General features: G+C 35.2%; 1 protein-coding gene and 1 long non-coding RNA gene across 4 annotated transcripts in view; one reads left to right on the forward strand and one right to left on the reverse strand.

Annotated features, from left to right (window-relative positions):
- The window catches only part of LOC126162067 (uncharacterized), a 53,394-nt gene extending 34,237 nt beyond the window's left edge, over positions 1–19,157 (forward strand). The window contains exon 3 of the long non-coding RNA XR_007535014.1: positions 19,029–19,157. This is a non-coding gene — a long non-coding RNA (uncharacterized LOC126162067). The remainder of the gene's footprint in view (positions 1–19,028) is intronic.
- Positions 8,628–27,595, reverse strand: part of LOC126162066 (fibronectin type-III domain-containing protein 3A) — a 323,114-nt gene continuing 304,146 nt past the window's right edge. For all 3 annotated transcript variants that reach the window (XM_049918327.1, XM_049918329.1, XM_049918328.1), the window contains 2 exons: positions 19,066–19,257; positions 8,628–11,925 (listed from right to left, as the gene is read on the reverse strand). In XM_049918327.1, coding sequence (XP_049774284.1) covers positions 11,797–11,925; positions 19,066–19,257 — 321 coding nt within the window. In that variant the 3' untranslated portion in view covers positions 8,628–11,796. The remainder of the gene's footprint in view (positions 11,926–19,065; positions 19,258–27,595) is intronic.

A 27,595-nucleotide genomic window follows, 5' to 3' on the forward strand; every position in this document is an offset into this window, starting at 1 on the left:
TGTCAATGGGAGGGAAATACACTGGATGCCATATATTTGTAGGAGTCTACCACTCTTTACAGGTACTGAGCCAGAGTAAGTGATCCTTGGCTTTTCTTGCTTTTTTCAGGCATTTTGGATTTTGACTATAATGATGAGAGTTATCACACCTTCGGAACAGTATTCTTAGGTATGTCTAATTCTTCAGTGATGCTCATCCCATCTGAAGGTGTTTGAGCTCTATGGGCCAGAGTCTTTTGCATTGTATTTCTCTGTGGATAGTGGTGATGGCTGGAGACATAGATATAGAGGTCAGTGAGCAAGAGGTTTCCCATTGAGCTTGAACACTTTTTGGGCTAATAACTCTTTAATAGGGGAAGAATGTTAAAAAGGAAGGCCAGGATATTCTCACCCAGGGATGAGAGAAGACCCACCTGCAAAGAGGACAAGTACAGACCAGATTATTGGTCTACCCTCGTCCTCATTGCAGGTGGGTGTCTCCCATCCTGGGATCTGAGTGAGCGTCCTTTCTTTTTAACACTCTCCAACATCTCCCTCCCTCTTCCCCAATGAAGGACCTATTACTTCCAAAGGCTACTTAGTGGGTGCTTCTTATATGCCTATTGACAGTACTGCACATTTCACATCCTGAAAGTAAAAACTAGCCCCCAGTTATGTCTTGTAGGTTGAACTTTACTTTGATTGAATTAACTGCCTTATTGTATGAACTGTTGTCCAAATTGCTTGTCAGATGGATACTGAGTTTCTGGAGTTTACAACAACTTTCTGCTACACAGATACAATAAATATGCATATGCACATGGTGGAGAAGAGGGTGACAGTGTGATTAGGTCAAAGACAGTACATTAGTAAGCACTATGGCAGCTTCAGTTTAGGGGACAGAGGTAGAAAAGAAGATAGATTATAGATGGAGAGTAACTGAGAAATGGAATGAAAAATGCAATTAAGAACATTGCAGGAAGGAGGAATGGGGAGAAGATATGATGAAAAAATCACTAAAAGAGAAGAAATAAAGATAAAAATTTAGTGTATAAATAATGAAATTCCACCATTGAGGAAAAAGGGGTTGACGTAGTGTTAATGCATCATATAAAGTTGATCGTCGGTAAAGCAAATGCCAAACTGAGATTCATTTGAAGAATCCTAAGGAAATGCAATCCAAAACAAAGGAAGTAGGTTACAGTACACTTGTTCGCCCACTGCTTGAATATTGCTCACCAGTGTGGGATCCGTACCAGATACGGTTGATAAGAGGAGATAGAGAAGATCCAACGGAGAGCAGCGCACTTTGTTACAGGATCATTTAGTAATCGCGAAAGCGTTACGGAGATGACAGATAAACTCCAGTGGAAGACGCTCAGTAGCTCAGTACGGGCTTTTGTTGAAGTTTCGAGAACATACCTTCACCAACATGTCAAGCAGTATATTGCTCCCTCCTACGTATATCTCGCGAAGAAACCATGAGGATAAAATCAGAGAGATTAGAGCCCACACAGAGGCATACCGACAAACTTTCTTTCCGCGAAAAATACAAGACTGGAATAGAAGGGAGAACCAATAGAGGTACTCAAAGTACACTCCACCCCATAACGTCAGGTGGCTTGCGAAGTGTGGATGTAGATGAAGATGTAGATGTAGATGTAATGGAAGTAAAGTCTAGGAGGGTGGCAAGATGTGAGAATATGCAAGTAAAAACTTACAGGAACCCTGATGTGCACATCAGAACTGTCAAAATGAAGTGAAAAATTACTTCACATTATGTACTAGCAAGAGTAAAGCAAGTCACTTGAAGATACCAATTAGGCAAGATTCACTGTGACCATGATAAGTAGTTCAACAGAAATGGGGGCAAATTAGCGAAAATACAGCCACTTCATTACCTCAGTGTGTCATTACAATATTGTCCACAGGACTACATCTGATACAGTCCACATTTATAATGTTCTGCTGAGAAAAGAAAGAAAATCTAAATTAATCTGGAACAGCAGACTCAAATTCAACTGAAGGCACTGACGAATGCTGTGAAAATACATTTGTTCAAAATAGATAAAGTATTTTAAAAACACACATTTTGCATGTGTAGACTGAATGAGAAAGTATTTTTCCCATCTGACCAAAGTGATCGTTTCCATAAATGACATTTATTCTAAATGTCCTTTGTACAATAAGCAACAGAACTTCTCATATAGAGGAAAAGATAAACACAATAATGGAAATCTGTATTCTCAGCAAATCATGCTTTTTCACCTACAGGACATAGAACAAAAATAATTATTGATTACACTCCACATGAAAAAAAGAAAATGGTAAAATGTGAAACTATGTGGATAATGAATAACGTACCTACCATGAAGGCTTTGCACAACAGTACAACAATGTCGCTATGTAGTGTTGTTACCCTAATAGATCAGATTAGATTAGATTAACATTCATTCCAATTGATCCATAGTGAGGACGTCCTCCAGAATGTAGAACATGTCAGAAAAACAATAATACATGACAAATATTTGCAACTGAAACACATAAGCTAATGTACCTTCCACAGGTCCCAAGTAGAATGATCGTTATTTTTTTTAAGGAACACTATATAAGACATTACTGCAGTGAAATGGTGCAGAAGTTAGATTGTACTTACACACACACACACACACACACACACACACACAAAAAAAAAAAAAAAACACCAGTTGGTTCTACTGAGAAATTCATCAATGGAGTAGAAGGAGTTGCCCACCAATAAATCCTTTAGGCCCCTCTTATACTGAATTTCATTGGTTGTTAAGCTTTTTTATGGCTGGTCGCAAGTTATTGAAAATGTGTGTTCCTGAATAATGCACATCTTTTTGTACAAGAGTGACTTTAAATCCTTGTGAATATTATTCTTATTTCTAGTATTGATTCCATGAATTGAGCTGTTTGTTTGGAAAAGTGATTTATTTTTAATGACAAATTTTGTTAAGGAATAAATATATTGGGAAGCAATAGTTAGAATCCCTAGTTCCCTAAACAGGCTTCTGCAGGATGTTCTTGAGTTCACACCACATATAACTCTTGCATGTTTTTGTGCCTGGAAAACTTTAACTTGGCATGATGAGTTACCTCAAAAAATAATCCCATATGACATTACAGAATGAAAGTAAGCATAGTATGCCAGCTTTTACATTTTTATATCCCCTATGTTTGACACAATTTGTATTGCAAATAGAGATTTGTCAAAATGCTTCAGCAGTTCTGTGGTGTGTTCCTCCCAGTTGAATTTATTTTCAAGCTGTAATCCCAAGAATTTAACACTGTCCTTATCTGCTTGCACCATATGTTATGCATATACTCGTGGGACACCTCTTACAAATTCTGAACTGCATGTAGTGTGTTTTTTCACAGTTTACTGACAAAGAATCGGCTAGCAACCAGTGATTAATGTCCACAAATATTTTATGAGCCTACCTTTCTAAGACTACACTTGATTTGTTATTTATTGCAATGTGTGTATCATCAGCAAACAAAACAAATTTGGCATCTGGTAAGGTTACTGATGAAAGGTCATTGATATACAAAAGTAAAAGTAAGGGCCCTAAGATGGAACCTTGTGGGGACCCCATATGTAATTAGTTCCCAATTGAATGGTGCCAGAGAGCTTAATACATGTCTCTTTCCTAATAACACCCTTTGTTTCCTGCCAGAGATATAAGATTTGAACCATTTTGCTGCATTTCCTGTTACACCATAATATTCTAATTTACTTAAAAGGATCTGTGATTTACACAGTCAAATGCCTTTGACAGATCACAAAATATATCAGTTGCCAGCAATTTTTTGTCTAATGAATTAAGTACATTTTCGCTGTAAGTGTAGATAGCTTTCTCAGTATCAGAACCCTTTAGAAATCCGAACTGCGACTTTGACAGTATGTTATTTGTGATAAGATGATTATAAAGCCATTTGTACATTACCTTTCCTAAAAATTTTGAGAATGCTGGCAAAAGTGAAATTGACCAGAAATTTGATGCTATTTCTTTATCTCCCTTCTTAAACAGTGGCATAACTTCAGCATATTTCAACCATTCTGGAAATATTCCACTGATAAATGACTGGTTACACAGATAACTTAATATGTTACTTAGTATCACATTCTTTAATTAACTTTGTTGATATTTCGTCTTACCCACTAGATGTTTTTGATTTTAAAGATTTTATGATGGACATTACTTCTGCTGGGGTAGTGAGGGTGAAATTCATATTATGGAAGTTACTTGAAATGTCTGGTCTGAGGTATTCCATAGCAGCATCTACAGAACCTGACAACCCCATCTTTTCAGTAACAGTTATAAAATGTTTGTTAAAAAGTTCTGCAACACTATACACATCTGTCACCAATGTATCATTTACTCTTAATGCTGTTTGTCCCTCTTCATGTCTGGTTCTACCAGTCTCCTCCTTCACTATATCCCATATTGTCTTTATTTTGCTATCTGATACGACTATCTTTTCCTTGTAATATATTTGCTTTGATGTCTTTATTATACAGTCTTTAATATTTTGCAGTATTTCTTGTAACGTGCTATAGCATCAACATCAGAACTGTTTCAAATTGACAGACACAGTTTTCTTTTTGTTTTACAAGATACACCTATTCCTTGAGTAATCTATGGCCTCTTTGTAGACTTTTCTCTAACCTTGGTTAGTTTTTGGGGAAAACAGTGTTCAAATAAGGTAAGCACTTTATTAGCAAAAGTATTGTATTTTTCATTCATGCCATGAGCACTGTAAACATCACTCCAGTGAATGTCTCTGAGGAGTGTCCTAAAAGAATCAATTTTTGGCTTATTGATTACCCTCTTGAGCTCAGATTTAACAAATTTTATATCCTGTTCAATATTAACATTTAACAGAAGGAACTGCATGTCATGGTCTGAGAGGCCATTGACTATTGGTTTTGTAATACAATTTTGTTCAGTGGACTTTTCAATAAATATATTATCAATGGGTGTTTGTGAGTAATTGGCTACCCTAGTGGGGAACTTTGCAGTGGGAATTAAGTTGAATGACAGTGTTACTGACTCTGATAAGTTCGTATTGGGAAAGTCTTTGAGGAAATCTACATTGAAGTCACCAGCAACCACTATTTGTTTGCTTTTTGTTGTTAAATGGGTCAGTAAAGCTTCAAGCTGGTTTATGAACAGATTAAAGTTACCTGCAGGTGCTTGATACACACTAAGTGTGAAATTCTACTTCTGTTGCACATGCTTCCATATGCTGTTCTAGGCAAAATTTATGAATGTTTATGTTCTTAAATTTATGACAGTACCTGATGGGCAACTCCTCCTTTTTCCATTTCTGCTCTACAAAAGTGAGATGCTAACCTAAATCCTGTAACACTTAAAAGTTCTGTACCAGTGGTCACATGATGTTCAGAGGCAGATTATGTCAGCTGGGTTTGAGGACTCTAATTCATCTATGCAGATAATTAATTCATTAATTTTATTTCTCAGTCCTCTAATATTTTGATGCAATAAAGATAGCTGACATTTCACATTGACTGAGTTAAAATTGGGTAGAGTTGAAATTTCTGCTGATCGTTGAAAATTCTTACCCAACAGCTGTTTATGATGATGTAATAAGCTAGCATTATGTTTTTTGGTTTCTTTCTCGAACTGAAGGTTTGTCCCAATCCTAACCTCTCTTAAAACTAGGTTTCTTTCTGTCCTTTCTACTCTAAAAAAGTAGTCTTTTCTGAACCCTATAACCACTGGTATTTTATCACTCATGACAGTGCCTCCTCCCTTTAACTTTACTGCTATTTTTCCAGCCAGTTTACCCCTCCCTTTCCTAATGAGGTTAAGGTCATGCCTATAATAATTCCACCTATTGAGAGAATCAACAGGAACCACACCAATGTGTGACCCTGCACCCGACATAAGCAGCCGTTCCAACTCCAAATTAACTCTCTTGAAGGAAGAGTTCAAATGAGGTCAGTCATGGCACCCAAGAACAGATACAAACTCAATACTGGTATGCTTCAATGGTGATGCAATCTTTGCCAGGTCACACTCTACACTGTACCCAGGATCTCTGGTCACCCACCATAACCACGGTGTCTTCCTTAGTGAAATCTTTGCAAAGTGATCCTAAATCCTCTGTCACCTGCTCCAGACCAGCACTAGGTTTAAAAAAATTGGTGACCTGGTATTCTGATCCTAATTCATCCTGCAAAAGTTGGCCAACACCTCTTCCATGGGAACTACCTAACAACAATTTCTTTCTCTTTACTGATTTCCCACATTCTGACTTTTGAATTTGCTACTGGAAGTTTGTTGTGCCCTGTCTACACCTGCAACTGCTTGAGGCTCACCAGCTTCTAACTGAAGCAACAGGTCAAATCTATTTTCCACATTCACCATGAAGCTGTCAGACAAAGTTCTAGGCCTGTTCCTCCTGTTGCCACTTCCCACTTCTCTCTACCCCTCTCCCTCCTTCACCTGTCAAGATCTCCCCTGGCCTTTTCTAACTCAGCAATTTTTCCTCCTGTTCTAGTACCTCACTTTCTCTACTACATATCCTACAAAACCACTGATGAGTCTCATTCACTTCCCCTATACTCACGCCACTAGTCACCCACATGGAAAAAACCAAAATCAAACCAGCAAATCAAACTGAATGTGTCTGCATACTGCTACTGCTACTACAAAACTATATTTTATAAGACTATAGGATCCTCTTGAGCTCTGAACATGGCGTATCTAATAGTTCGCTTTGACATGTGTTCGTTGACAAGTTTGAGACTGATATTTAGTTTACGCTTATTAATAGTGCAGTGTATGGATTTTTATGTTTGAGATTCTCCTAATGGGTGACAAGCTGTAGTGCACAGAACATTAATATCCACCAAGACAGCCAGCGTTCGTCCAGCACAAAACGTGCTAGTACAGCTGTGGAGCAAAGGCACCTCACATGAATCTTCCAAGAGTAATCATAATGGTCTTTTCTATGTGAAATAGAAGAGGCAATTCAGTATTGTCCAATCTCTCGTGCCATGCTCTTTGCCAGATGATAGTTGAAACTGGCACTTTTACTTTTAAGTACATACATTGAGTTTTATCTATTCACTGTGGCATCATGTCCAAATGTTCTGCATCAGAGAACATTGATCACTTTTGATTCTGATACAACTGAACACAGTTACACTTTTGAATTTGTTCTCGAGAAATAATATCACATAGGAAGACCCTACCTTAATTGAAACAATCATCTGCTCCAAGTCATCACAGTCACTTCCTTTTTTGCACTGTACAGAATAAACTAGTTTGGGTGGCAAATTCTGAAGATAGAGTTGAGCAAAATGAATGAGCAACAAAGTTTACATCCCTACACTTCACTACAGAGTGTTGAAACTGAAAAACTGATGTTACCTAAGGTAACACAAAAATTAACTTTATCACCATTTGTAAAAGAAGAAGAAGAAATTATTTTGGTGTTAATAATTAGTCAAAAGTATTTTAATTAGCTCATTCGAAAGGAAGTCGGTCAATGGTATGGTACACAGGTGCCCTAGGACTAGGATACATTTTATGTGCTGTCATGGCATGAGTGTTGCAGTTCACTGTTACAGGAGCCCCAACATCAACCTGTTAGTAAATGGTCCAATGGTCAGCTAATATCTTCAATGACTCTACTTTTTAATATGAAGGTCTAATAGCCCCACAACATGCTTAAATCTGGGTTTATGCAAAAAGGGCTAGTAATCTAGGAAGTGTTACAAAAATGTAGAATATTATGAGGCCCAGAGATGTGGGCTTTCTAAGTCTTCAACAGAACAAACATTATCCATCACTCAGCTTTGGCACCACAGAACAAGCTTTTTCTAAGCCCTTTGTAAAGAATCCTGCTGCCAGAGGGTTTCATCCAGTCCAGAACTTAAAAGTTTTCAGCCTATAAGAAGTGCGAGATGTATGCAGTTAAGAGATGGTTTCTGGGGATTTTGATGGTATGTATAAGTACGTACTGTTGCCAATAAAAATAATTCCATATCTCAGCTCTCTTATCAGTTTCAAAATTGTGTAACTGTACATATCAGATAATGCTGGTATTTGGCGCTCAGTGAAATCCAACAGGTTTCCCTAACTGAGTGCAAAGCCTGTCACTTCCTCATAGTGCAAAATGTTTGGCCTTTACTAAAAGTATGATTCATTTAGTTTCCTTATGCTTCACTCTTAACTAAAGATGCACAGTTGACATTGGATACATCATCATAACCTTCTACAATGACAAATGAAATAACTCGCTGTAATTGCAAATGCCAGGAATTTTTATTTTCAAAGCCAACAAATATGACTAGTGACACATTGGTTATTAATATAGTCAAATAGGATTTCTAGTCAGAAACCCTGTATTACCGGGGGTGGGGGTGGGGGGGTGTCTATTTAAGGTGAAAAATTGATGCATGTATCTGTGATAATATTGCAGGTGAAACAAAATTACATGATTGTATGGCATTCTGTTTGCAAGGTTGTTCAGAGATCAAGCAGTTAATTGTCTTTTTTAAAACACATGTGTCTGAATGCATTTTCTAAGGATAGTCAAGGAATCAAAAGGAATCTCTCTCTCTACACTGTGAGATTCAAATACAAACAAAAAGTAGCATTTTGTTTAATTATGGATTGGGATACAACAAAATTCAATAATATTTTCAAACAGCAAGAAACACAACCTAATGTGACTGGCAATAATAAACAGATTCAATTCTCAAAGACAGGCACTGCCCAAATTCAATCACTTGTAAATGGGTTACTGCACACAAAACAGTTTTGGGTATTTGCATGATGTTTCACTGTGTACATACAACAGGAAAGTCTTTTTTATATAAAAAGGTATGAAAACTATGGATATGTTGCATGACATACAAAGTTTAGGCAACATCATATTTAATCCATAAATTGGATGAACCATACAAAATACATTTCCCAAAGATGATTCTTTTTTTTTCTTCTTCTTCTTCACAATTTCATTTTAGCAGACACAGACAAATATTTTATCCCCAATATAATTTTTGGCTTTTTACTTATTTTATTCTGCAGAAAATTGACTTATAGTTCAGAAGAGTATCACTGATACACTTACATAAAATATATTCACTTTATATTATATTTGTATGTATAATATATATATATTTATTTATTTATATATTTATATGCACTCATAGAATCTGAGTAACGTCAAACATCAGTACCAAATCTGTTATTTTGCGCAGGGAACAAGTAATTGTGCATGTATCTGACAACAAGCACTAAATTCCCTCCGAAAATACTTTGGTTCTGTTTCAACAGCTATTTATATATATATATTTTACTTTTAGTAGATTAATATTATCTATGGTTTAACATTTGCTGCTTTCCAACCAATAAACACGTTACATATTTACTAAACTATTTATACACAAATAATAAATCATCTCTTAATGAAATACTTGGCTGCAAATCTGAGTGAAATAATTTAATACCTTCATAACTGCTGTTTTCGCATGTATATGTATATAAATTCTTATGCAAGTGTGTATACATATATATATATATTTCTTCATTTCATATTATATACAAATATATGATGCACATATATATCAGCCACAATTATTATGCAGTCTTCCAACAACCACATCTATAACGGCACCAAATCTGTAGGTAACTTAATTGCACATCAATACTTTTGTGCAAAGCTCAATATGAACTATGCTGAGAAATCTTTTATTACACTGACTTAAACATACTCCTACCACACTGACTCAAACAACATTTGTGCAATATCCTGCACATATGGAAATAAGGCAGCAAGCAAATTTACAAAATTCATACACAATTTACAATTAAATCACTGTCAAGACACATACACAACACATTTGGTTCAATATTACCCCCCTCCCAACCCAACTCACAAAAGAGGCTGTATAAAGTTTATATGATAAAAAATACATCTGCAATCCCATTAACCTTTAAATATTTTCATTGCTAATAAGTAAACTTCACTATAAACTTGTCATAATAGCAACAATATTAGCACCACAAACATTACTTGCCATCTGTGTTTACCTGAAACACATCAGAATACTTCATTAATGCAAGCCAGTCTCCAACATCACAAACATACAGGCAATTCACATTAACTGAATACATAAACAGGTGGCAAAAATTATGTCCACAGATAAAGACAGTTTCAATTAGTTTAATAAAATGCATTAGGGCCATGTCTTTTTCATCTTAATGATACGGAAGTAGATTTAACATGACAAACACAGGGAAACTTAAGGGATAATTTTTGACATTCCATAATGTTAAGTTTGTAAATTGTCTGTCTGATGTAGCACTACGACTGAAAAAAATTCTTCTTTGTTTCAAGATACATCCAAGAGAACAATTAACTGAGAGACTATTTTACAACGCTAGACATATCTGATTCTTGGAATGCATTTCTTCCATCACAACATACATAACTACAACGAACAATGCAGTGGAGAGGTAACAATACTACCAGAAAGATACAAGATTAAATTTATACACAAATGTTAGTAGTTTATACAGGATACAAGCCACAAAGATCTGTATGTAGTTTATTAACACAGTGATGAGGACAAACTATATATTTAAGAAAATATATTCTTCCATGTTTTCATGTTCAGTGAGTTATCTCAATTAGAACACACTCTAATATATAAAGGTGCTATTCTGTATTCAAAATTACACTTTTAGACATGAACTGTACACTCCCTTGTACATAACACAATATGAAGCATTTTTAACCTTTTTTTTTACACATAACCAGATAAAAGTTTCACAGAAAGTATTGAAATTCAGTGTTGTTGAAAGTTACTAAAAACTCAGGATCAATAATTTTAGTGCTAAGCTTCCTTACAATAAATACAAAAATTATGTTTCACGATCTTACAATTCACTGTAAAAATATTTTGCTGTAATCTTTCAGGCACATTATAAAAAAAAAAGACAATCACTCAGCCATATGACAATTGTTCACCAAAAGTTGTAACATAACTGAATGCTGATGACCAGTTTCAAATCAAAAGAATGTTACAACAAGTATTTGAAGTTACAGTGATAGAAACTTCATAACCAGTAGTACTTTACAGTAAAATAGTATCAGTCTGCCACCCTCTCTAAAATTAATCAGAAATAATATAAAATCATTGAAGAGCTTAAGCAGTTTTACGGAATACCATCAGTCATTGCAGTGGCACGACTATGGTTAAACAACGTATCACTAAATATCATGCACCATACTACTAACAGACCTAGAAGACAATTTAACACATCACAACAGAAAATTCTGATAACTTAAGAGGAGAAGACGCCTGAAGCCAGCAGTAACGGGCAAAAGCAGCAGCATGAGGACATTGACGAAAGAAATGACACTGGTATTAGCTGAACAAATATTCACCTCAATTAGAGTATAATATATACTGCACCTTAATCTGTCAAATAAATATGAAACGCACATAAGAAAACAAAAGGATTATATGTACATGTATATAGTTCGTTACTTCAATTTAAAAGTAGTTTCTCACAGTCATTCTGTCCAAGTGAGTATACAACATACATTGTTCTGCATCCCTCTGTTTGTCATGCAAAAGCTCTGGTTGGAAAGCAGTTTTATGATATAAAAATGGTCCATGAGGAAAATAGGTGAAAATTTCTGATCACATTTTGTGGAATATGAGGAAGTAAATACAACACCAATACAACTCATTGTAATTAATGGTGCATTATTACAACCTACATCATTCTGGATCGGTTAGATTCAAGTATGGTCTTTGCTCCAATGAATTGCTTGTTGCATTATCACAGCAACTAACACTGAGAAGAATCCAAATCCACACAATATTATCATTGCCCACTGCTGATCTGTTAGAGCCTTTCTCTCAGACACCTAGAAAAACAAGGAATGACAATTAATTATACATTATTATAATAATATAACTTACTTTTAAAAATTCAGTAATATGACTTACTTTTAAAAATTCTCTCTAGTCACTTTGGTAAGTATGCTCTGATATAGAATACAAGTTATATCGCTAAGCTTTATCACTAATAATGTATTTACGAATCTACTTGCTGTTCAGTACACCTTCTATAAACAAATTTTTGTCATTCCAGATACAATTGCTTTATTTCTTTTAGGACTTCCATTTCAAATTAATATACCTTAACACCATTTGTGGAGATTGTTTCCAAAAGGTACCAAACCCAAAACAGAGATGACAGCTCCTACCTAACGGCTTGGTGGATCTAACATGTAAATATTTCCTTGCAAATAGTACCAAATCTCTTATGCATAGGTCATCAAATCCCACTTTTTAAACCAAAACATACCAAAACCTTTCAACTTTCATAGCAAGAAGTACCAAATTCTCTTGCAATGGTCTGGCAGAGTGCTGTGACATTACAAACGCAGTGGGCCAATATAGAGAGTGTGCAATCAAGTGATTACAGTTTGAGTAATGGCTGCCTTCAGTTTGTTATGTGGTATTTCATATAATGTTCTTGTGTTTTCTGTTGTGTTTGTTTATTGTGAACACTTAAAATGAATTCTGATATGTCTTATGAATATGGGGATGTGCCTGAATTTACAGAAAAGCCAAGGAAATTAAAATATCTCTAAATATGTGAAAGTGGAGTGTTTTAAAACATGAAATATTATGCTGCTGCAAGTGCAAAAGCTCAAATCACATGTAAACACAATGATAATTATTGCAAAGCATTATGCTTATCAGAAGATAACATGAAAGCTGAAAATAACAGATACTGGAACAATACATATGCTGTGAGATGGAGAAACATTATAATGGGGGTATATCGATCTGAATTATCCAAAAGAAAAAGGCCCAATTAAGGTACGAAAGAATGCAAGCAAAAATAAAACTATAAGCTGAAGCATACCAACTGTTCTTCAGGGGAAGGTTCCTGTTTATAGATCTACATTCCTAAGCATTTTTAATGTTAGAAGAAGGAAATATGAGAATGCAGCTGATGAGAAATGGAGCCGTAGTTTCTGAAACAAATGGTGGTGCTAGGTCTGGTTGTGATATGAAGAAACTACATGCTGAAATTACAGCTCACATAACAAGGTTTCAACACAGAGAACAGAATTTGGGGGGGGGGGGGGGGGGGGAGCCCAAATTCAATGTAATCTACTTATGCAATGTATTAGAAGGTGTGCAATAAGTTAATTATTTAGTAGATATATGATATGATATGATATGATGAGCTGACAGTTAAAAGTTAGATTCACGGTATGTCTAAAATTTCTATTACGATCACTGCATAATAAAAGACAGTTTCTAATTACCGTTTTTTATTTTCTTCACATTTTTGTCACCAAATTTGATCCTGGATTTACCCACTTAAAACAAGACACCTGCAATGACTGCCTATCATTAAAAGTTCGCCTTAAAGCTGGTACTGATGAAGATTTCAAGGAACAGCTTCTTGTGGATAGACTTGTCCATAAACTAAAAGCAAAAGCTGTTTTTCAAAACCTTAGTTAATTTCCAGATCACAATGTAACAGTGAACTTTTTTGAGGAGAGCAAAATTATTTCTCCAAACACACCACCTTTTTACAGGTGGGTCAACAGTGAAGGTGGTAGGGGTCCAAAGGAAAGTAGTTCATGCCTGTGACATTTTTTAAAGTCCGTCTTAAAACCATACTGTGATGCAAATAATAATAATAATAATAATAAGTGTATTCAATTGTTTTAAGACAGTTGTGCATCTCAAAACAAAAATTCCTGTATTTTATTTGTGTTGTGTGTGATTACATCACAAAACGGATTTCAGACTGAGTGGTTCTCCTCTGTGTGTGTGGTCACTCACACATACCTCCAGACAGATCTTTTGGTACTGCAAAAAAGAAAATCTGAAAACTTGAAACTGTAATAATCCCAGAGGAATATGACAGTATATTTGAGGCACTAGAAACACTTCACTTCACTCCATCAATTCTGACTTTTCCTGGGTGAATTGGCAAGAACTCTGTCAAATAACAGTTCCAAAGTAAAAATCTTCAACATTAATGAAGCTAAATGTCTCACTATTCGTTACACATCAGCACTGGTTGGTATGCATGCACCATATGCAATAACATCAGTGTGCAAAACATAATAGTCAGAAAGAGGGTAAGGTGTGATTGTATTTTGCCTCAAGTAAAAGACTTACCAAACAGTAGTCATGTAAACAAGCAAAGAAAAATGACTTGGTACGATGAACACCAACAAAAGCAAAATGAGGATAATGGAATGTAGTATAATTACATTAGGTGATGCTGAGGGAATTACATTAGGAAATAAGACATTTAATGTAGTAAATGAATTTTGCTGTGTGTGGAGCAAGATAAATGACGGTTGAAGTAGAAGGGATATAAAATGTAGACTGGCAATGGCAAGGAAAGCGTTTCTGAGGAAGAGAAATTTGTTAACATTGAGTATAGATTTAAGTGTTATGAAGTCCTTCCTGAAAGTGTTTGTATTGAGTGTAGCCATGTATGGACATGAAACATAGATGATCCAGACAAAAAGAGAATAGAAGCTTTCGAAATATGGTGCTACAGAAGAATGCTGAGTAGATCACGCAACTAATGAGGAGGTATTGAATAGAATTGGGTAGAAGAGGAATTAGTGGCACAACTTGACTAGAAGAAGGAATCAATTGGTAGGACACATTTTGAGGCATCAAGCACCAGTTTAGCATTGGAGGGAAGCATGGAGGGCAAAATATGGTAGAGGGAGACCAAGAGATGAATACACTAAGTAGATTCAGAAGGATGCAGGTTAGAGTAGTTATTCAGGGATGAAGAGGCTTGCAGAGGATAGAGTAGCATGGAGTGCTGCATCAAACCAGTCTCTGGACTGAAGACCACAACAACGTCATCTGCAATTTACTTTGAATTGAACCAGATCCCTTTTTACAAAAGTGTGGTATCATAATCATTAGTTATGGTGACTGATGTTTTGAACAAAATATCAGTAATACTAGGAAAAATGGGTTGCTATATGTATAATCACTATTAATATAGTATCTCTTAACAACTCAAACAAAATAATTTTGTATAAATTTAACTAAATCCCATTCTATGTCAGCAGAGAATTAATGTTCGACTGCTAAACATTTCCTCTAAAGTCATTTGCAATGAAAGTCATAAAATTTGTACACTTTTAAAGTACTTTTTATGTAAAAAAGTACCAATTAATGTCCTAATAAATATACAATAATAATGTAGCATACATTAAATTTTTCTCAAAGACATATTAGTGTGTCCCAGACAAACTGTATATAAACTATAGTTTTCAAATGAGTATTATTGTGACTACAGGGAATTTTTCTGATCTACTCAAAAATTTGCTCTGTTGGATGGGGTATCTTCTGGTAACAAGTTCCACATATAGGCCATCAAGGACCCATCCAAATAGTAATATTATGTCTTCGATTATATGATTGTTATATTGTAAAGCTAATGAAATTTACCACAATGTGATGTAACAAGGCCCACTCCTGAAGAAGATATTTTTATAAATATCAAAGCCTAGGTCAGGGGCTACATAAACCTTTTGTTTGCAACTGTTTTCAGACTCTTCAAATTTATACAGATGTTGAATCGCAGCCGTGTTTAAGATTTTGTAAAGGAATAACAGAACTGTCATCTGCAAAGATAATCTTGCAGAACTTCCCCATGATGTACTCAACTGTTCAGTCAGCCTCTGGAAAGTTTACAGTCTTACCATAATAGATTTTAAGAGACACTACTATTCCAGGGTGGCCACAAAGAAATGATTTAAAAATTCCCTCAAATTTACCAGGTTTTCCAGTAAAGTTTGTAATGACGTTCCCCAATTTTGAAATTGTATGCATATTATAAAGACAAAGTTTTAAATGTTTTCTAACTTTCAATAATTAAATCTGCTACAAAATTCACAACAATTAAAAATATATGTTTAACTATGTTTATTTAAAGTTTATTTTTTATTTTATTCATTACAGTACTTATAAAATGTACATAATTTAAAATGAGCTACACTCATATAAGCTAATGACTTAGTATGAACTAGTACAAATTAAAATTCTAATACTTGATCAATCAGCTTATGAAGATTTTTACATTGCTCATCAATAACTTTAATCTTATCTAACAGTTTAGCTTTCATTTTTTTACCTCAAATGTGTTTTTTCCATTTGCTACATGTTTGCTTTTCAAATCTTCTGTCGTTCAGTTTCTTCTGACAATGCTGAATGCAAGCTCCAGGAATAATGAATTAAAGATTTTGGAATATCAAGAATTACAACATCTCCATTTGTTTCATTTAGGACGGAGTCACACATTAAAAACTGAGCAATTAGTTTCATTTCTCATATTCTCAACAGCATTCAGAAATGACTGAAAAACCTCTTTCAATACTAGCACTGCCACGAGATAAAATCATATCTATCTTTAACAGTTTTACTAATGATTATGGATTGGTGTGCACAAGAATAAATTCATTCCGAACATGATCTATGATCTAGGCATTTGTAGGCCAGTGAATTATTTTTTAAAAGTAGTTGTGCTGAAGGTTGAGAACATAAATTGTTGAAATCTTGCGTAATTTCATCAGCCGCATACCACTTATCCAATTATTTCCATTCAAAATAGTGAGTAGAATTTTCAGTCTCAAGAGTGATGATGCCAACAATTTTTTCTATAAAAGGTATGAAAGCAGTTGCAGGATCTTTTCTTAGTTGTAAAAATCGTAAGATTGATGACTTTTCTACTACTTTTTAATTCTTTGATAAACTTTGTTAGTATCAAATCTTAGTCTGTACCTGATAAGAAGTCAACAGAGTTCGGTACATCTGGTTTGATAAATCTTCACATTATATTTTAAACAACTGTCACTAAAGAGCTGTGCAGAAACGGTAGCAATGGTTGTGACTCAGCTGCTGATGACAAATAATTGTAATTTTGTTGGCAGAAAAGTATCTGAAACAGCCCTGTTGCAATTATGTAGATGGTGCAAGTCAGTTCTTTTTTATCATGCTGTAAACTCTCCGCCATTTCTTTAACAATTCCAAATAATTTCAACAGCATAAGCAGCAGCACTTCCATTTTCTACCGAATGGGCTGCACAAAATTTCTCAGGATAAAGTTTTGATCCTGAATACTCTGTTACTTAAGCACGACAAGTCAGTACATCTTTAAACATATGATAATTGACCTAAACAATTGAACAATATTCCAGTTCCACATTTAAATGCACCATGTGAGATATGAAGACTGCAACTGCCCGTATTAAGTATCACTGGGTCATTGACTTCTGTAGTAGACTGCAACTCAGATTTCAGATCTTTGAAAATTTTATGATTAACATTTGGTCCATCTATTCAGATTTGTAAAATGTCTTAAGGCATTTTCCTGAGTGACAGAGGAAGATAAGAAGCTCTTGTATGATGAAGAAAAGTAGATTTTCATTTCTTTCATTGCTCCAAAATCTGACATTTACGTCCATTTGATTTCTTGACAAACTTTACTAAGTGACTCATCAAATCCTATAACAAAATGATTATAAGTTGTAATAGACTCCCTCAATCTATTTTTATAACAGAGCAATTCCATACAGAAATTAGTACACAATTTTATTTCACTGCAGTTCCACTCTTCTGGCTATTTCACTGTTGTTGAACATTTTTTAAAATAACAATACGTCACTTCCAGTTGAGTGCACTAACTTTTAAGTCATCAGTACCTGAGTATACTAACAGTATTTTGTAAGTTCAGAATTTGTGGTTCACTTTTTGATCTGGCACTGATTGATAAATGGTTAATTTTTCTGACAAATCATTTTTCATTGTCTCATTAGTGATATGTTGACCGCGAGTTAAAAAACTTTGAAGAGGAGGAGTGATACTTTTGTAGATTTTAACTTTGGTAGTATGTTTTAATTCTTCAGCATGATTCTTGACAGCTGTTATAATCATATTACTTAAAGAAAATGTACATTGCAATGCTTGCATTTTGCGCTCTTTTCTAACTTCTTTTATCCAAAACTTCAAATCCGGATCAGCCAACCAATAGCTTTGAAAGTGTGCTGTGATGCTCAGTGCAATACCATGTAATTAATATATTAATATTATATTATTTGATATTTTTACTTTTACAGTATTTACCTGACAATATAAACCATGGTATAATGACACACGAAAATAATAAAGATTTTCAAAAGTGCATTATAAATACGGTCCTTCTCAGGAATTTTACATATTTGTAACATAAAATACAAAAGTAAACTACCAGGTCTATACAGTCCAGACGCCTCACAGCAGCTTGTAAATGTACAGAATGTACTAAAATTTTGAATCCTGAACCAATGTACTGTGCATAAAAAATAAAGCAGGGACCTGTATTAGTTGGAGAACTCTGCTATACATGAATAGTACACTCCATGACTCAAAGTTTCCAGAGTCTATACCACAGGACAACAAGCATAGACATTATCCCAAATGCTTAGTAATTTTTCATCTGGAGTCAACAGATGGTATGCATGCTACATTGTGAAGATCGTGCTGGCACAAAGAAACCCCTCCATGCAGTTTTTTTTCCCTTTATTAAAAAAAGGTGTGTGTGTGGGGGGGGGGGGGGCAGGGGTCACAAGAAAATTATTTCCTGGTTGCATGAAATTCTGATAATTCTTTTTCCTTTGTCATCAGAACTCCCTGTACTGAAAGTTAATGTCAGTCACTTTTTTGTAACACTACATGAGTAACACTTGCAAATATATGGACTTAAAAAAATGACTCTTCATAGACTGCCTACCTAAGTGCAGGAGACTCAGTCACTATGGACAGTTGTGCAGGATAAATGTCTTATGCGTAGATATTAAACATATAGCTAAGGACAGTTATATCATAAAAGGAAAGATTGTTCCAAAATTATCATTTTTCAAGCAATGCAAAGAAACTGAAGATTATCCTGCAAATTTTAATCTCATTCTCTTCAATCTTTCAGACACTTACAATACATAACTAGAGACATCTTTAAATACCTGTAAAGATGAAGACTTTGGTGTCTGGGAAGCTACAGGTTCAGGCGCAACTGTTGAAAATGTCCCAGGAGGTGAATATGGCCCTGGAAGATCTCCGGAATTTGCCTGCCTCACTGGACAAACTCTTACACAGTAATCTGTACCAGGCTCAAGGTCATTCAGCTGCAATTTTGTTTCTGGTCCTCGATAAACCTACAAATTTTACATATAACATGACTTGAATATATTCATGTCAAATGTTTTATATGTTAATACAGTTTCTCTTGGCAACTACAACTGCAAAATGAATTAACTGACACCAATAATACTATGAGCTATAATTTGTTCAAACTGGTAAACATTATGGGAAAGTATATACCCCCTGAGCAGTTTCTCAGCTCAACTAAATGTTTCAATGCAAATGAGATTTCATAACCTTTCCTGTCTCAATTTTAAGTAAATTTCATGCATAGCTATCTTAAATTGTGAATTTATTTAAATTTTATAGCTTTTACAAAGACAATATTTAGAATTTTGATTCACTTCCTAACAGTTGTTTTACGTACATCCCTTTTGTCTATCCATATCAATATTTACAAATTATAATTACGTATTATGCAATATGTTGTCAAAAGCAAATATGTGAAGCCAGTACCTCAATCTTTAATCTAAAACACACAACAAAATGTTGCCAGACAATTTAAAAATAGATATCCATTTAGTGTTTATTCAGTACTATTTCATCTGAATAGTTCACCATACATCTGCATTTGTTTTTGACATTAGTAGTGATACGAAACTATCATTCACAGAAAATAAATGCCTAACCAAAGTGCAAATTTTAAATTTAATGCATAAAGCAAACAGTTCTTCTAAAATTTTTCTCTCATTATGTTTTTAATTCTGTATCTTTTTATTTTTGTTAATTCTCTAATTGTGAATTCTTTGAGTAGAATGCTGCTCTAATATCCTGCAATTGTGACGCATGTTCAGTTTGTAATGGCGAGCAACTACTTCAGCATAGCCTTCAGTAGCTTTGCAGATGCTGAAATACATGATATTATTTAATTTTATATTTCATTATTAATTATTCATTCACATGGAGTATGGCCAGCTATCAACAGTAGGTATACGATAAGGTCAAATAATATTCAGCTGTTGAAAAAATTAAAAAACATAACTATGATCACAAACAATGAGCCATAGAGAAGCACTATTACCACAGCCTGATTTGTAGTAATTCTTTCCGAGTAGCAGTGCTGTGTAGATGTAACATTTGTGCTAGCACAGAGACATTGTAATATCATTAATATTTGAAGAGAGCACAACAAAACTGGCCTGCAATACAATTTTTGTGCATCTGTTTTTGGAACAGAATTGCAGTAGAAGTATTTCTTACTGGTACATTGTGGCATACAATAAATGGGGCTTTATTTTGAATCTCTAAGGGGGGCTGGATGATAAACAAATTAACAAAATAATGTTTGCGACCTTAAATATTAGAATTCTTACATTAGATCAATACAATCAAAGTAACTACGTAACTGTATAATGTAGGACAGTATGACAACAATCATGTTTCAAAAAGGACAACATTAAGTTAAAATATCTATTCAGTTCTGTCTGTTTTGTAATTTACTTGCCCATTGTGCAATGCAGTGGCAAGAGAAAAGGACTTCTGATCAGGAGGCTAAGGATTTTCAAAACAAAACCAGACTGGGTATAATACAAAAGTAGGTCTAATAATCAGTAAGACAATAGGAATGCTTGTGATCTACTATGACCATATAAAAGAAGCATGATCATAGCCAAAAGGGGCATAAACCCTATTCCTACTTCTGCAGTAAAAGTTACCATGCCCACTAGCTTTGTAGATGCTGAAGAGATTGAAAGCATATACGATGAGACATAGAAAATTATTCAGATCATCGCTGGAGATGAAAACTTAACTGTAACAGGGGATTGGTGTATAACTATAGGAAAAGGAAGTGAAGGGAAGAATAAGAAAATATGGACCAGGACGGTAGGGGGAATCACAATTTAATAACTTCTAAAATGTGGTTTGAGAGCCATTGTAGAATTTTGTAGAAGTGGAAGAGACATTGACACACAGAAATTTTTCAGACACGTTAATACACTGATCAGACAGAGATTTTGAAATGAGATTTTTAAATGCAAAACATTTTCAGGTGCAGATGTAGGTCCCACCCAGAATTAATCAATTATGAACTGCAGATTAAAACTGAAGAAATTACATGAAAGAAGGAAATTAAGGAGAAGGGGCCTGAATAAATTGAAAATGCTGAGAGTTTCAAAGGGAGCATTAGGCAACAACTGGCAAACCTAAAAAACAAGAACAACAACAGAAGACAACTGAGTACTTTTGAGAAAGAAAAATATTGGCAGCAATAGACAATCATACAGCCAAAAAGACTATACCCAGTAGAGCTCCTCGAAGGACACGAGATATATAATTTAATACCTGAAAGACGAAAATATAAAAATAAAGCTGGCAAAAGGGAATCAAGTAGTTTAAAAATGAGACTGACAGAAAATACAAAATTGCAAAGTAGAGAAGACATGAAAAGTTGGAAAAGCATGCATGACTGGTCAACAGAGATGTCACTTACTGACAACTTGAAGAAATATTCAAGTAAAAAAGAAGCAGCTGTATGATATCATGAATTGAGATAGCATTTCAGTACTAAGCAAAGAAGGGAATGCTGGAAGGCAGAAGGATTGTATAGAATGGCTTCACAAGAGAAATTAAAAAGACAATATTATAGAAAACTCCAAGGATAATTTGACAGAGCACTGAAAGTTCTAAGTCCACACAAGCCACAAAGAGTAGATGAGATTCCCCTCAGAATTATTATGATCCTTGGGAGAACATACCATGGCAAAATTATTCCATCTAGTATGCAGGATATACCAGACTGACAAAATAGCCTCAGACAGGCAGACCTGAAAAGAATGAATATTACTGAATCACCTGTTTTAATAAATCACTAATGACCCACCCCAGATTTGTACAGGTAGAACTAAGTATCAACTAGCAGACAACTTCTTTGGCATGGCGGTAATTTTGTTTTCTGGCCACTGCACAGAGTTATGATTAAAGTTCAGGGAACAATGTTAGGTAACTGAATATCAGTTTCATATAACAAACAAATGCTCTCAGGAGGCATGAATGTTGAGAGGTCCACACCTAACTGGCATCTCGTCCCTCCCAAGGGCGCCTTATCAAAGGCACCTTCAGTGATAGGCAGGAGGGTTTGCACACACTGATGAAGTCAAGGGCTGTGCCGGCGGTAGCATATATAGCCCCACCCAAGCTGGAGTTGTCTTGACAGAGGAGCCAGACAAGGTGTGTCCTACAATATAGGACAGGGAGGGCTCAAAAGGTTTAGGGAAGCCACCCTTCCTTGGAGAGTAAACCCTAAAAAGATCTATGTCCTCTAGGGTGGGAGTTGGGCACGGTGTCAATAACCTCGCACAATAAAAACGTGATACTGAGGACCCACAAGGACCTCAGATAATAGATGGGATACACAGAACAAGATTTTGGCAGAGAAAAAGGAAGAAAGATTTGGCAATAGTATCTTGGCATATATGAACAATATTGAAAACTGAAAAAAATAACTGAAGAGCTTACAAAGTTTACGTACAATATTGTGGCATTACAAGAAGTGAGGTGGCAAGGGCAAGGGAAGATAGATATGCCTCAGTATTCCGTACTGTACAGCAGACCAGAAAGAACACACAAATTTGCAATAGGATTTATAATAACAAAAGAGCTTAGGAAAAGTCTTTTGGAATTTGAATCTATCAACAGAAGACTCAGCAGACTGAGAATAAAAGAGAACTGCAAGAATATAACAATAACAACAGCATATGCACCAACAGGGGTTGCAGAAGAGGATCAGAAGAAGGAATAAAAGAACAGTTTTGACGAAAACCTTGAAAATACATGTAGTAAAGTACAAAACTATGATCTACTGCCAATTTTGGATGACTTTAATGCACAGGTTTGGGGAAATGAGAGTGGAAGAGTACCAAGGAGATACACATTACATGAAGAAAGTATTGAGATGGAGACACATTAGTTTGCTGCTAGAAATAATTTACTCTCAAAAGTACATGTTTCCTACACAAAAGAATATAACTTGGAACATGGAAATCAAATGTAAATGGAGTAGTTAACCCAATAGATCATGTGTAGTGAACTATGATATGCTACATCAGTCATAGATGTACGGATCTGTAGGGGTCCAAATTGTGATTCAGACCACTATGCTATAAAAGTCGTAGTGAGAGAGAAGCTGGCAGTAACGCATAAAACTGGAATGGGAAAAAAGGCAATTTGGAATACTGAAAAAAAATGAATGATCCTGGAAATGTAAAAGCATACGAAATAAAAATTAAAGATGTCCTGCAGCCAGCAAGAAAACAATGAGACATCAAGATAGGCAGAGCAGGTCCAGAAAGAGATGAAAGAGGTAGCAGAGAGAGAGAGAGAGAGAGAGAGAGAGAGAGAGAGAGAGAGAGAGAGAGAGAGAGAGACAAGAAGAAATGTGGGCATGTGTAAGTAACTAAGGTCTAATGCTGATAGACAGAAGAACTAAAGGAATACAATGAAACAAACTTCTATCATGCAAAAGGAAAGAGAAAAAATACACAGAAAACGAACGCAAAAATAGAAATGGCAAGACAATCAGAGGTGAACAAAAAATATTGCAGAGATTGGCAGAGTATTTTGAAGATATGCTCAATATCAACTCAAACCAGGGCTGAAGACATCTACAATAACAGGAGAAGAACATAAGAGGTAAGCGAAAATGAAAGGGAAGAAACATGAAAAATAACAATGCAGGAGATGGAGTCAATGACATAAATTGAAAAATATCCATGCACCTGGTGAAGTGAGGATAGTGTCAGAATTCAAAGTCTGGCCGATCCTCTTATACACGAAATACATGAACTAATAAATAAAATTTAGGAAAATGAAAGCATGCCTGAGGACTGGAACATTGACACACACACACACACACACACACACACACACACACACAGGGTGCACAAAGACTTGCCGTGATTATAACAATTTATTACAGAATAACCGTTTGACATAATAATTTACATTTGATGCCATTACATAGGTTACTGTTACTAGTTAAGCTTACAACATACTTTCTGGAGTGCTGAATGAAAGGATAAAGAAGTGCACTGAAAATACCCTTGGAGAATAACAATGTGGTTTTCAGCCAAATAAAGGCACTTCTGACAAGTTATTTGTCATTAGACAAATAATGGAAAATTTTTACAAATATGACACAGAGCTCCACTTCCTGTTTGTTGATTTCAAACATGCTTTTGCTAGCATTGTATAAAGTACAAAATGAATTGGGCATGTGTGACCTGGGAGTGCTGTTCAACTTAGCACTGCAAAGTCTGAAACAAAAAATAGACAAGAGAGGAACAATAATGATGAAATGGAGTCTGATATGTTCATATGCAAGTGATATCGCAATTGTGGCAAGAGATGTAAACACTTTTTAAAAAATGTACAAAATAATGGAAGCAGAAGGAGCAAAAACTGAACTTATGATGGTAAACAAAAGCACGACTAAATACATGCTTAGTTGTAATGCAAGAAGACCACCACATGAACTGTAGGCCTCTAATAAATGTTTCAAAGCTGTCAGCTGCTTCCATGGTTAAGGTGTCCTCCTAACCACCAATAATAATATGAGACAACGTTTTAGAGAAAGGACACAACCAGGAAACAGAGCCTATTAGAGCCTATTATGCAAACTTAAAAGTATTCAAGAATTCTCTAATTACAAGATCAACCAAGTTAAGAGTACACTATTCCCTTGTGCAACCAATTGTTATATACTGGTCAGAAATGTGGACAATGACGAGCATATAATGAAAAACCTAAGGGCATTTGAAAGGAAAATCCTGTGAAAAATGTATGGGCCTGTGAGGTATGCAGACGAGTGGAGAGTAATTTACAACTGTGAAATACAAGAGCTTATACAAGGGAAAGATACAGTGAAATTTGCTAATCTCAAAGAATATGTTTGTTGGGAACTATGGAGGGAATAACAGATGACAGGATGCCCAAACGAATAAAAGGCAGATTGTATTCTGCCAGAAGGATGGATTGACAAGAGCTAGATGGCTGGTCAATGTGCTGGCTGACCTCACCAAAATGGAGATCTGAGGATGGAAGATAGCAGAGAAGAGATGTATGGAGAAAGATTGTTGAGCAGGCCCATCAAGCGTTGCAGTCCACAGAAGAAGAAGTGACATCTCTTGGTAGTGATGGAAGAGCAGGCTACTGCACTGCCTGGTTGACCTAGAATCAGTGTATCTAAATCTGAGTTTAGTCTTTACATATAGACAGAAAAATATGACACAGGAATTTAATTTATAAAATGTATAGACGATGAAGACATGTACAGATGTATAGATTCTGGTAATAATAGTTTAGTGTGGCTCAATGGTTTAGTGCCAGTCTTTCAATTAGGCGCCACTTCATGTCGATACTGGACAGTATTGACTTGATCCATGAAGGTGTGGGCGACTCTACAAAATGTGTAAAACCCAGAACAAGAAACAATAGGTCACACAACTGCAACAAAAGTATCTTGGAGTGAGCAGTTAACCAGCGAGCCGCAGGGAGTGATGAAGATGAAATGGACACAATCCTGCAGCAACAGCTCATGCTGCAAGTTCTACCATTCACCACTGAAGGATTTAAAAACCGTTTTCACATCAGTTGTTTATTTTGATTCATCATAGTTCAGACAATTTGCATGAAAAATTTATAATTATATATACAAACCTTCCTTATAAGTTTGTCTACCTATCAAGAAGTGGTGTCAAAATACATGCAGTAAGTAGTTCCTGTGAGTAGCCTGAACATACAGACAGAAACGACCACGGTACTTCAGTTTAATATTTTCAAATGAAATCATTCCACTTCTAGCCATTAAAAAATTACTTATTGTGAAAAACAATGTTCTAACAGACAAAAGAAGAACAATTTCATTTAAAAAATTTCATGAACTCTGTGGACCCAGGTATCATCAAAATTATCAATTTATAAATATAGAGGTGGTTGTAAAATAATGACATCAGTTGTATGCAGGAAAGTGGGAAGACTGGTACTAGTTGACTTTGGGGAAGATCAGTTTGGGTTCTGGAGAAATGTAGAAACATGTACAGCAATACTGACCCTACAACTTACTTTAGAATATAGAATGAAGAAAGGTAAACCTACATTTATAACAATTTTAGAATTAGTGAAAGCTTGAGACTATGTTGGCTTGAAGTTGGCAGAGATAAAAAAACAGAAACTGAAAATTTTAAGAGTGAAAGGAATTAGGGAAGATTTAGTTGAGAAGAGAGTGATATAGGACTGTAGCCTATCCCCAATGTTACTAAATCTGTACACTGAGCAAGCAATAAAGGAAATCAAGGACATCCTTGACAAAAGAGTGAAAGTGCAAGGATAAAAATATAAAAACTTTGAGGTTTGCCAATGGTATGGTAATTCAGTTGGAGATGGCAAAGAACTTGATAGATCAGTCAAACAACATGGAGTATCTCGAAAAGAGATAATAAGATGAATATTAACAACAGAAAAATACCAGTGATGTAAAAAAGTTGAATCATAATTAGATCATCGTGAGGGCACTGGATCAGGAAATGATACATTAGAAGTAATATATGGATTTTGCTATTGGACATCAACATCATCCATGTGTGTAAAATAACACTGAAACAGCAAAGAAAGAATTCCTGAAAAAGATAATTTTGCTAACATCAAATATAGGAAGTGTTTCCTCGTAGTATTTGCTGGAGTGTAGCCTTGTGAGGAAGATTTTCAAATTTGGTGCTAGAGAATAATACTGAAGATTAGATGGGCAAATCAAATAACTAATGAAAAAGTATTGAACCTAATTATGAAGAACAGAACTACTGGTGCAAAACTTAAGATTTACTGGTTGCAGGACACACCATGAGACATCAAGGAACTGCCAATCTGATAATGGAGGTAAGAGTAGGGGGGTAAAAAATGTAGAGGGAAACCACGGCTTGAATATAGAAAGCAGGCTCAGGTTACAGTAATTATGTGGAGTTGAATACGCTTGCACAAGATAGACTAGTGTGGAAAAGTGGATTAAATCCAACTTCAGACTAAAGAACACAACAATAACAATGATCATATCAATGAAATTTTTCAAAATGAACTTTTATAGGAGAAATGTTTCTAGCCTTCTGGTAATTCCACTCAAAACCTCTCAATGCTGTTTCCCAGTTTTCAACTTATGTCACAGAAGACAATGGATACATCAAGTAACCAAGAGTAGCTTCGAAACAGGGCCACCATATTTATCACATTTATTTTTGAGAATTATGACAAAATCTTCAAAATTGTCTGGCCTGAATATTAAAAAGTGACAAAAGCAAACAAACATTGCACGGTCTTTACATGACATAACAACTGGAAGTATTGTAGTTTGGGCTAGAGGTACAA

The sequence above is a fragment of the Schistocerca cancellata genome, chromosome 2 (genome assembly GCF_023864275.1).
Source record: "Schistocerca cancellata isolate TAMUIC-IGC-003103 chromosome 2, iqSchCanc2.1, whole genome shotgun sequence".
NCBI lineage: Eukaryota > Metazoa > Arthropoda > Insecta > Orthoptera > Acrididae > Schistocerca > Schistocerca cancellata.